General features: G+C 47.0%; 1 protein-coding gene across 3 annotated transcripts in view; it reads left to right on the top strand.

Moving 5' to 3' along the window:
- The window catches only part of TRANK1 (tetratricopeptide repeat and ankyrin repeat containing 1), a 258846-nt gene that overhangs the window by 49974 nt on the left and 196304 nt on the right, over window positions 1-12568 (top strand). For all 3 annotated transcript variants that reach the window (XM_033930525.1, XM_033930526.1, XM_033930523.1), the window contains exon 4: window positions 7223-7379. In XM_033930525.1, the coding sequence (XP_033786416.1) occupies window positions 7223-7379 (157 nt within the window). The remainder of the gene's footprint in view (window positions 1-7222; window positions 7380-12568) is intronic.

Raw genomic sequence — 12568 nt, 5'->3', positions numbered from 1 at the left:
CTGTCCTAGGAAAACCTCTCACGGCTCACCCTCTGGTTTCCCGATTCATGAGGGGCCTCTTCAACATCAAACCACCTCTGAAGCCTCCTCCGGTCGTCTGGGACCTGAATGTGGTTTTGTCTGCCCTCATGAAACCTCCCTTTGAGCCACTTGCCACAACTTCGCTCAAATTTCTGACATGGAAGGTTCTTTTCCTCATTGCCATCACCTCTGCCAGGAGGGTTAGTGAGCTTCATGCACTGGTTGCCGATCCACCGTTCACTATTTTTCACCATGACAAGGTGGTTCTGCGCACCCATCCAAAATTCCTTCCAAAGGTGGTCTCAGCTTTTCACCTCAACCAGTCCATTGTTTTGCCTGTGTTCTTCCCGAAACCTCATTCACATCCCGGAGAACAGGCATTGCACAGTCTTGACTGCAAGCGTGCCCTGGCTTACTATCTCGATCGTACAAGGGCTCACCGCTTGTCCCCTCAGCTCTTCCTGACCTTCGACCCGAATCGTTTGGGTCGACCGGTCTCTAAACGGACGCTATCCAACTGGCTTGCAGCTTGCATCGCGTTCTGTTACGCTCGGGCCGGTCTGTCACTAGACGGTGCTGTCACGGCCCACAGGGTAAGAGCTATGGCCGCTTCTGTTGCTTTCCTCCGTTCCACACCCATTGAGGAAATCTGCAAGGCGGCCACCTGGTCCTCAGTTCACACATTCACTACTCACTACTGTCTGGATGCTTTCTCCAGACGGGATGGGCACTTCGGCCAATCTGTACTTCAGAATTTATTTTCCTAATGGCCAACCATCCCTCCTCCCTCTTTGTTAGCTTGGAGGTCACCCATGCGTAAAGAATATGCTGCCTGCTTGTCCTGGGATAAAGCACAGTTACTTACCGTAACAGGTGTTATCCAGGGACAGCAGGCAGATATTCTTACGTCCCACCCTCCTCCCCGGGTTGGCTTCTTAGCTGGCTTATACTAACTGGGGACCACGCACTCCTCCGTCGGGCGGGAAGGCACTCGCGCACGCGCGGTGCGGCCAACTAGAACTTTCTAGTAAAAAGGTCCGTACCGTGGGCTCCGTCGGTGACGTCACCCATGCGTAAAGAATATCTGCCTGCTGTCCCTGGATAACAACTGTTACGGTAAGTAACATTGCTTTATCCAGGGACAGCAGGCAGCTATTCTCACGTCCCACCCACCTCCCCTGGGTTGGCTTCTCAGGCTAGCTACCTGAACTGAGGAGACACGCCCGGATCTCCGGGCGGGAAGGCACCGGCGCATGCGCGGTGCGGGCATCTAGAAACTTTTAAGTTTCTACAAGCAACACGTGCTTGTGAGACGTCCGTACCGGGGCTCTGTCTGATGACATCACCCACTAGTGAGAATAGCTGCCTGCTGTCCCTGGATAACAACTGTTACGGTAAGTAACATTGCTTTTTGGGATGTGGAACAAATTATTGAGTTTCCATTATTTCTTTTGGGGAAATTTGCTTTGATATATGAGCGTTTTGGATTACAAGCATGGTTTTGGAACAAATTATGCTTGCAAACCAAGGTTTTACTGTACTTTGCTATTGATTAATGAAGATCTAAGCAATGCCATATCTGTGCAGTAAGGGAGCAGACCAACTAAGGAATGATCAGTGAAAGTGGAATAAATTATTGCTACAACACTGAAACACTTGAGAGGATTAAAAACTTGTGTTGGACATGACCATGTTTCACGCTCCATTAGGGCTGCATCAAGGATGAAAAAAACCTGTCTAACGTATATTTCTCTTACATCCCTTCTGGATTCCATACACTAGGGCCCTGATTCTACAAAGTGCGTCCCGATTTTAGGCAGCTGTAGGCGTCCTACAGCTGTCTAATCAGCCAGTCGGGATGCATGTTTTTTAAAAAAATGCTCCCCTGGCAGGTCGCCTATATTGAAGGCGCCTCTGGGAGCCTAGGGAGGCCCGCAAGACGCCTAAGTTCGCCTAAGGGCCTTAGGCGAACCTAGGCGGCCCTACGCGTCTCCCTAGTAGAGGAAGAGACGCTTACAATGTAGGCCAGCAAAATGCTGGTCTACATTGTAAGTAGACGCGGCCGCTATACTTATCGCGGCAAGGGATCTCTCTGTGCCCTGCCGGAAGATCCCCCCCCCCCCCAGACATTACCGATCGCCAGCAGGAGGGTGCCCAACCCCTCCTGCCGGAAGATGCCCCCACCCCACCCCCACTATCGATCACCGGCAGGAGGGTGCCCAATCCCTCCTGCCGGAAGACGCCCCCCCTCCGTACCCCTCCCCCCATGCTAACAGCCCCCAAACCTCTTCCCCACCAAACTAACCTTTAATTGTTGGCCAGATGGGTCTTGCCCGTCCATCCGGCAGGCCCGACTCGTCGAAATGAGGCGGGCCTGCCTCTTCCCGGCAAATCCCGCGAAGCCTAAGGCCTGATTGGCCCAGGCTCTAGAAGCCTGGACCAATCAGGCCTTAGGCTTAGCGGGTCCGCCCATCCCCACTAAGCCTAAGGCCTGATTGGCCCAGGCGCCTAGAGCCATGTGTGAACCAGAGCATTCAGGCTCTCGGCCTGACCATCTCTGCAACGACTGAAGAAGCGGGGAATTTTGGCATTGACAATTGTGGCCATCAGGTCTATGAGGGGCTGACCCCAAGACTGCACTATCAACTGAAAGGCCACAGGGCTTAGACACCACTCTCCAGGATCTAACACGTGACGACTTAGGAAGTCCACCTGAACATTTTCCACTCCAGCTACGTGGGTTGCTGAGATCTCTTAACGGTGCGACTCTGCCCAGACCATAAGCAGTCACCCCTTGCGCTACCAAAGTGATCCTGGTGCCCACCTGATGATTGACATAGGCCACCGCCGTTGCATTTTCTGACAGAATCCTGACTGACTTGCCCAGCAGAAAGGACTGGAAGGCTAGCAACGCCAGACGGATGGCTCTGGTCTCCAAAACATTGACCGACCAAGAAGCCTCCTCCGTAGATCAGGTGCCCTGAGCTGAGTGACCTTGACACTGAGCCTCCCAACTGAGAAGACTGGCATCCATGAGCAGCACCGTCCACTGCGGCTGATACAGACTTGCCCCTTGTACAAGATGGGAAGTCTGAAGCCACTAGCGAAGACTGCCCCGAGCTAAGCCAAGAAGCGGAACAGGGTTATCCAGACTGTGCCTCTGAGGCAACCACCTCCGAAGAAAAGCATACTGAAGAGGATGCATGTGGACCCATGACCACCTCACTACAGGGGAGGGTCATTGGAGGTAGGGGAGGGTCATTGGGGTGGGCAGACTAGATGGGCCATGGCCCTTATCTGCCGTCTATTTCTATGTTTCTATACATTGAGGGAGGCCGCCATCGACCCCAAGACTTGGAGGCAATCCTGCAACCAAGGACACCGGGATGCCATAAGCAGGCGAATTTAAGATTGCAATTTGCTTACCCGGGCCTCCGAAAGAAAGATCTTCCCTAAGGAGGTGTCGAACAGGACCCTAAGATATTCCAGGCGCTGAGATGGAGACAACCGGCTCTTTACAAGGTTGACTACCCATCCCAGCGACTGCAGAAACTCCACCACCCGAGCCGTGACCCGAGTGCTCTGCTGGAACGACTTGGCTTGAATCAACCAGTCATCCAGATAAGGATGAACAAGAATGCCCTCTTTACGCAACGCTGCTGCGACAACTACCATCACCTTGGTGAACGTCCGCAGAGCCGTAGCCAGACCAAAGGGAAGTGCACAGAACTGATACTGTTGCCCCAAGATCGCAAAACGCAGGAAGCGATGATGGGAGACCCGAATAGGAATGTATAAGTAGGCCTCGGTCAGATCTAGAGAGGTCAGAAACTCCCCTGGCTGAACCACCAGAAGCACAGACCGCAGAGTTTCCATTCAAAAGGAAGGCTCATAAAGAGCCCTGTTGACCACCTTCAAATCCAGAATGGGTCGAAAGGTCCCTTCCCTTCTTTGTTTGGCACCACAAAGTAAATTGAGTACCAACCTGTGCCCCACTCCAACGGGGGAACTGGAACCACCGCGTGAAGATCCAACAGTCTTTGAAGGGTCTGGTGAAAGGCCTGCTGCTTCCATGCCAACTGTGAGGGAGAAGCGAGAAAATGGTCTGGCAAGGACCTGGTGAACACCAGAGCATAGCCATCCCAGATCACTTCCAGAACCCACTGATCGGACATTATGTCTGCGCACTATGGATAAAAGTCTCTCAACCAGGCGCCCACTGGAACCAAGACGGGCGCCAGCAAGGAGTCATTGTGTAGGACGGGCATCAGGGAACCCAGCGGGGGCGCTACCTGCACCCTGGTGGGCCCCACGAAAGGACTGCATGCGCTGGAAGAACCTGCCTCTTGAGAGCCCAGGAGACTGAAAAGCAGCCCCTCGACCAGAGTGGAAACGCAGAAAATCACACCCATGAGCAGCGCCGCCTCGAGCCAGCGGCCTAGGCCTATCCTTAGGCAAATGAGGCACTTTAGGATCAGGGAGTCTGAAGCAACTTGTCCAGGTCCTCACCAAACAAGAAAGATCCTTTAAAAGGAAACTTTGCCAACTTAGCTTTGGACGCTGAATCCGCCAATCAAGTGCAAAGCCACAAGGTATGGCGTGCTTCCACTCCTAAGGCCAGAGACTTGGCAAATGCTCACAAGAGGTCATACATGGCATCCGAGAGATAAGAAGCACCCAATTCAATTTTGGCAACTTCTTGCCTTATCAAGTCCCAATTCTCAGATTTATCATCAAGTACATGCTGGGCCCAACGCAAACATGCCCGAGCCACCAGCCCGCCACACATAGCCGCCTGGACCAACAGAGCTGTCACATCAAAACTCTGTTTAAGGAGGGACTCCAACTTATACTCCTCCGGGTCCTTCAAGGCTGCACCGCCCTCAACAGGCACGGTATGCCACTTAGAGAAGGCCGAGACCACCGCATCCACTACAGGCGACTTCAGAGTATCTCTATCCCCTTCCGGAATGGGATATAGGCGGGACATGGAGCGCACAAATCGAAAAGGGGCTTCCAGCACCTGCCACTGTGCGAGCATGATGTCCCGAATATCCTGATGCATAGGAAAAGAGCAGGAAGCAGCATGAATCCCCTTAAGCAAGAGGTCCAACGTACGCAGGGGCTCCGACATGGGGTCCTCAAAGTGCAAAACGGAGAAAACCTGAAGGATTAACTCATGGAGCTCTTCCCACTGAAAAATGCGCACCACAGACACATCTTCGCTGGCTGGAGGGTGCTTGAACTCCTCGCCGGCGGAATCCGGCCCCCCAAGAGGATCCTGGAATTCTCCCCAAGGGTCCAGGTCCGCATCAATCACCTCATGCTCCTCTGGGAAAACATCCTCATCCCAAGAGACCCTTGGGCGTTTGAATGAGCGAGGAGTAGAGGGGGGCAAAACTGCCGCTGTGTGGGGCCGCACTGGGGAAGACGTCAAGGGTAACCCCCCCCCTGAGACCCCTGGAGTGGATACGGAATCTCCTGCCGCCAACACATAAGCTTTACAAAGTGCTAACATAAATCCAGAGGGAAAGAACCCCGGCAGCCCCAAAGGGACTCCCTGCCCCAGCAGGGGACCCTGACATACCTTGCCCCTGTATTTCCAGAACAGGGGTTAGGTCACCTGAGGTAACTGAAAAGAATGAGGAGCTTCCCGCTGAAATTGGACCTGAAACTGCCATGTTAGAGGCATTGAATGATTGAATTTCCATCCAAAAGGGGATGAGAAACACACTGGCACTCATTTACATATGAAAATAATAAAATTCATTCTAGACACTTGGCTAAGTTGAACTGCATCAAATTAACACATTTTCACAGTTTTGAAATGCTAAAAATATTTTTAAAACTTTTGAATTTCACTTATTCGTTCCAAACTTATGTCATACGTACTACTGAGATTTTTGCATTCCAGTGGCGCACACAGGTAGGAAACCTTTGTTAAAACCCAGTTTGAACTGCTAACCAGTCTCTGTCAGTTAACAACTACTTCTTTTTAATAAAACACTTTTATTAAAATTACTATGGGCTCCTTTTACGAAGGTGCGCTAGCGTTTTTAGTGCATGCACAAGATTAGCGTGTGCTAGCCAAAAACTACCGCCTGCTTAAGTGCTAAAACCGCTAGCACACCTTTGTAAAAGGAGCCCTATGTTTTGGTTGTTGCTTTAAGAATACATAGACTTTGTTGTTTACCTGCAATTACATCACTTTCTTTTCCCGAGATAAATTTAAAAAAAGATCAATATGTGAACATTTCTTAAGAAAGAACTGAATATTTTATGGGGTGTCCTAATTTTTTCACATGACTGAATGTAGTGTCCAACTTATAGTTTCAGTCCCACTATTGTGCATGGCAGTGCTAGATTTTTTCATTGTTTATCATTTTTTCAAAAAAATCATCTGATCTTCATCCAGCCAATCATAGAACTCCAAAATTAAACCAGTGACATCCATTTCAGGCTCAGCATTCAACCCAAAAGTAATCACAGTTGTCAAATAAATCAAACATAGCCCTCAGATCTTTCTTCTACTGAGACATAGATCGGTTCTTCTTTTCCTCTGGAAATCTATAGAGGACAGAAATCTGCCTGTAAATTTTTTCCCAACATCACTCACAAACTCTTAAAATGTTCATTCTCTTCTGGGTTGACTCTGAGTCAACCCTGTTTGGTCATATACCCCCAGATTCTAAAATCGTGCCCAAATTTCTGCCCACAACTTTGTGCATGTATCAGAGATGCACAGGCAGATAATTTGACTAATGAGCTTGGAAACATCAAGTCACTCTGGTCTATTCTTCATTAGTTGTGTTGTTAGGCTGCTTCTGAAGTGATATAGGGGAATATCCCCAAGGTTTGGGTTTCAGATTTGGGGGGAAGGGTTGTGAGAGTGTTTGTTTTTGTTCATTATAATGTATGTAAAATGTTCTAAGTATGTTATTAAAAATTGATAAAAAATAAATCTCCTCCTTTACAAAGCTGCGCTAGTATTTTTAGCATCAGCCTCCACGGTAACAGCTCCAATGCTCATAAAATTCCTATGAGCGTCCAAGCTCTTACCGCAGCAGCCGGTGCTAAAAATGCTAGTGCGGCTTTGTAAAGGAGGAAGTAAGTAAAAATATGCTTAAAATAATTTTTAGCGTATGTTAAGTGAAAAATACTGTTTCTATAAATGCTTTTTTAAAAAATATTTTTGTTACAGGGCTATTACAGGGCTGGGCATTCTCTTCTAAAGCTGAACAACAGGCTTGCAGCACTTGACATGTTCCATAAGGGTCTTGAGCTTCTTTATGGCTCCTCAGACCGATTGCAGATTGCAGAGTTCATTATTGGCATTTTCCTCTGTATCACTGTGAATGGTAAGCGAACTCTTGCTTCCAATGGAATCCATGTATGGACTTCACATATTGAGTTGTCACCAGGGAGGTAGCCAGAAGTCCATTTTTGGGAAGGACCATGGGTGGATTGGTGAGCCATGCATTTCCTCCTCTACCTTACCTTGTTAAGTCATACCTTTGCTGGAAGGGATACCAAAGTCCCATCAACTGAAGGGATGTGCTGCCCATGCCACCCTCCCACCTACCCTATTGCAACTCGCTCTAAAAAGGAGTAGCTCTTAAAGAAATCCGTCGATTACAACTAATTCAAAACACCTCAATTAAGATTATAACGAATAGGAAAAAATTTGATCATGTGACTCCTCTTCTCAAAGAAGCTCATTGGCTTCCAATTGTTCACAGAATCTCCTACAAATTAGCAATATTAGCATTCAACATATTAACAACTAAAGCTCCATCATTTTTAGAAAGGTACATTATTCCATATATTCCTACTAGAAGTTTGAGATCAGAGGACAAAAACCTAGTAATTCCATCACTTAGTATAATAAATACAAGACAAGATACGATCTTTGCAGTTACAGCACCCAGAATATTGAACTCCTTACCATCATTTATTAAGGAAGAAAAATCACTAAGTAAATTTAAAGGACTGTTAAAATGCTGGTTGTACAAGGATGCTTTTAAGACCTAATTATCGGAGTCTATTGATCCCATTCGTTGTTTAAACTCACGAGTCCTCTGTTTTAGGTTTGGAGAAATTGAATTTAAAAAAAAAAAAGTTCTTAATTTTCTATTATACTTTTATCAATACTTTAAAATTTTTTACCCTCCGTTTGTATTTTCCTTGTATGTATCCTTTACTATACTTATTGTAGTTCTCCCTACTTCCCTTATGTATTGGTACGTCATGTCCGTCTGTGTTGGTTTTAGTTAATAATTAAGACCCGGTTTTAATTGTAAATCGCTTTGAATTAATGATATTGTGATACATTAAAATTTTAATAAAACTTGAAACTCTCAGGAGTAAGGCAGTCTGTGGTGCTTGTAGCTGCTGATGCTTGTTGTCCCATGAATGCATGGCTGATGCTCTCTACCAACTTCTGAGGCAGCTTGAGAAAGAGTAGGGGGCTCAAGCAGTGAATCTCTTTGGCTGGTTTGGCTTTGCCATCCTCCACCATTTATTAAACAGGTACAGCAGTTATGGAAGGGATGCCCAGGCTCCCTCCAAGGTGCACCCCCCCACACACACCAGGGTTACTCAGCAAGATTCTCCTCAGCTCTACCACTTTACACATTGACTTTGTTTCTCTTCTGTAAAATTTGTACCTATGCTACGTCTAAGTCTGGCTTGCAAAATTATAACTTCTGTCCAGCAAGGGGACAGGGAAATTACTGTAAAAAAGATTAAATAGTAAAATCATAATAGTAAAAATTGGCAGAGGAGAGCAGAGAACTAAATCTCTAATGTAGTCTTATAAGAAATGCAAACGCAACACAAGCCCCTCGAAAAACCAAGCAATATAATCTCACTACACTTTCGACCTGGTTTACAGCACAGCACAACTGCTCATGAAAGATCAGCAGAGTCCACAAAGAGAAGTACTAAACATTCCACAGGCATAGAGTTCCAGAACAAGGCAGAAAAACCCACAATTCGCACATCAGCAACGCTTCTTCTGTGAAAATTATTAAGAGGAGGAGGGAGAAAGAACTTTGGATTTGGCCTCCTCCACAGTCTCCCGGGCTGGTGCGCTGACCTGGGCCCTTGACTTTGGGAAAGATTTTCATCCTGCGGCTCTATTGGCTTCTGGTGCGAAACACCAGCGTTCCGAGTCTGGGGAATCTTTTAGTGGAGTGCATGGGTCTCAACAGCTCCCTACCATGGATGTCAGATGTGACTTTTCACCAGAATTTATTTGGCTTCTCTGGAAAGTTTTTTTTTTTTTTTAATGGACCCAGCGCATTTGGTGTAGCAGATGGGTGCGGCGGAGACGTCTAGGCCTCTTCCACCCATGGCGAAGCTTCCTGTTCAGGAGCCATCTTGTCCGGCCCTGGTGGACTTCGATCGTGTCAGTTTCCATTCAGTTGTGATGCTTCTGCGGTCTCCTGATACTGCGTCCATTTTAGATTCTGACGATACTATTGTCGGGGCTAGTAACCTCAGTCACCCATCAAGTCCCGATTTGGGGGATGACCCTATGGTTCACAGGCTCTTTCAGCATAGTTCAGTTTCCTTTCTCATTGAGGATGTTCTCAAGGAGCTTAAGTTGGATCCTCCTTCTTCCATTTCTCAAACCTTGGTTCTGGACCATTCTAAGGGGTGACGGGACAAAAGCGTGCGAGACAAATGTGCGCTGACAAACGAGCGCCGACAATTTAGAGCAAGACTTCAGCAAGCCGCAGGAAAACCTTTTAAAGGGCTCTGACCGGGGATGTGGGGGGAACCCCCACTCTAATAGGGATCGCGCTGCCGTGTTGGGGGTGTGGGGGGGTGTAACTGCTCACATTATACTGAAAACTTAACTTTTTCCCTAAAAAATAGGGAAAAAGTTAAGTTTCTAGTATAATGTGGGGTTACAACCCCCCAAGCTCCCCCCCAACCCCAGCGCGATCCCTATTAAGTAAAGAGGGGGGTTCCCCACCAACACCTCCCGTTGGAGCCCTTTAAAAGAAGGTTTTCCTATGGCGCGCTGAAGTCTTGCGCTGAATTGTCGGCGCGCGTTTGTCTCGCGCATTTAAGACTATGAACTTTCTAAGGTACTATATTCCTTTTCTCCTGCTCATCCACAGCTTCTTGGGCAGTAGGATTCTCCTGAAAGCTCTTTGCGTCCTTCTAAAGCTATGTTGAAACTTTATCCTTTGGCTCCTGAATTTCAACAGGTTTTGGAACAGCCTAAAGTGGATAATGTGTGGCACAGTTGATCCGGCGTACAGCCCTCCCTAGTGAGGTGGGTGTGATGCTTAGGGATTCTCAGAATCTTACAATGGACATTATGTTAAAAAATGGACATTATGTTTTTAAGTAGTAACTTTGGGGCTGAAGGCGGCGGTGGCTGCTTCCTTTACAACGCATGTCTGTTATTCCAGATTGCGAGGTGCATCTTATGTGGAAATTCCTTCTTGTCCACCACTGATGATGGATGGGGTAGATTATGTAGCAAATGCCCTTTATGATCTCATTTGAGTTCTTGGCAAGGTCTCAGCTTATGCGGATCCTGTAATTGGGCAGGGGACGCCTCCTCTAAGGCTGCTCTGAGCAAACTTCCTTTCAAGGGCCATCTTCTCTTGTGTAAGGGCCTGGACGACCTTATTACCAGTGTGGCTGAACGCCATCCTAAGTCTCTCCCAGTGAATAGGTCTCGTTGGTTAGTGGGCAGGGATTGTAGTAATTTTCGTTCTTCCCGCAGGTTTCATCAGGGCTCCTCAGGTTCTTTCTATCAGAGATACTCCCAGGACTACTGCCCTAGATACAACTCTTCAAATCCCAGATGACCCCAGGCCTCTTAACTCCTGAGCAGCGGCTGCTCCTAAGAAGATGTAATGACGTCAGGAGTCAGTTGGAGCTTCCTCGTATTGGAAGTTGCCTGTCTCAGCTTTATCAGGAGTGGACTTGGGTTTCATCAGATCAATAAGTGCTGGAAATCATTCGGGAGGGGCACAAGAGAGATTTCTTTTGCTTGCCTCCGGAGCTCTTTCTGGATTTTCTGGCAGGTTGGCCGTAAAAAAGAGGTCAAAGTCTGTTGTACTATGCAGAACGTGTTTTGAAAATCAAAATCTTATATGCTGATCGATGATTAATAGGCAGTCAGTGAGTGAACTTCAAGAATGGAGTGACATGATCAATTTCTTTTTCCCAGTTCTTAATTTTGTAGAAGTATTGTGAACTAGTTTTAGATGACGAATGTCTTTACATCTGATGTCAAAATATAGAGAATTACAATAATCAAGTGTACTAATTACCAACAAATGAACAAGAATATTAATTGCTAAGGGGAGTAAAAGATGAGATATTGAATAAATAAGGCTTAATTTATAATAACATCATTGTATAGAAATTTGTGATTGGAAAGATAATTTTGAATCTAGGATGACACCTAAAATTTTTAATGTTGATAATAATTGGATTGGAGTATTATATAACATTAAAGGTGAAGAAAGTTTCTGATTTTCTTTTGTACAAAAAAGCATAGCTGTAGATTTCTGAGGATTCAATGATAAATGATTTGTATTTAACAATTTAGAGATTATGCTTAGTTTTTGATTAATTTGTTGTACCTCATCAGAATTTGAAATTTCAGTAGTGTAAAGGAGTTGAATTTCATCAGCATATACAAATATGGCAAAGTACTATATACAGTATACTCAAATATAAGTCGATCCAAATATAAGTTGAGACCCCCATTTTTCCCCCCAAAAGGAGGAAAAATGGTTGACTCGAATATAAAATGGATGCTTATCAAGTACCCTGCCTTGCCAGGATCTGCACCCAGTGCCCCCTCCCTCCCCTCCTCTGCCAGGCTTGGCACCCTGTCCCCCTCCCTCTCTCCTGATGCCTTGCAGGCCTCCACCGGGCCTGCTGCGGGACCTGATGGTCCAGTGGTGGACTGGTATATGAGGGATCCCCTGTCTCCCATCCCAGCCAAATGCATCAGCTGGCTACCAGGGACTCTTAAGGTATGTGGGAGGGAGGTGTTTTTGTAAATTTTGGCAGGCACAGTAGGCAGAAGGGATTCCTCCTGTCCCGCCCACCATGAGGTCACTGAGGAGGCAGGGGTAGGTGTACGGGGGAGGCGGGTTTTTTTTTATTTGGCTGAGGGGGGATCCCTTATGTCCCAGCCCACTGCTGGACCACCAGATCTTGCGGCAGGCCCTGTGGAGGCCTGCAATAGGTCCAGGTGGGGGGCGGGTAGCCAAGACCCCCATTTTTTTCCCCAAAAAATCTCAACTTATATTCGAGTATATATGGTAAGTTCAAAGTAGTGCCTTCTAATGTGCCCCAATGCTCTCTTGGCATGTTTTTGTGGCCATTCCATTTGAAAGCCAGCCCCTCCCATGGCCAAATGGGCTTCATTTGGACATTTTCAACTTGGACGGCATTGTGGCTGAAAATGGGGAATAAAGTTAGACGTCCTGATGTTGGACATCTAGTTGAACGTCCTGGTGTCCATGACATCCAACTAGATTAATTCTCCCCCTCAAATAAAATA

This window comes from Geotrypetes seraphini, chromosome 2 (assembly GCF_902459505.1).
Source record: "Geotrypetes seraphini chromosome 2, aGeoSer1.1, whole genome shotgun sequence".
NCBI classification, from domain to species: Eukaryota; Metazoa; Chordata; class Amphibia; order Gymnophiona; family Dermophiidae; genus Geotrypetes; species Geotrypetes seraphini.
The sequence above is the reverse complement of the archived record's forward strand: the minus strand, read 5'-3'. Positions and strand labels throughout refer to the sequence as shown.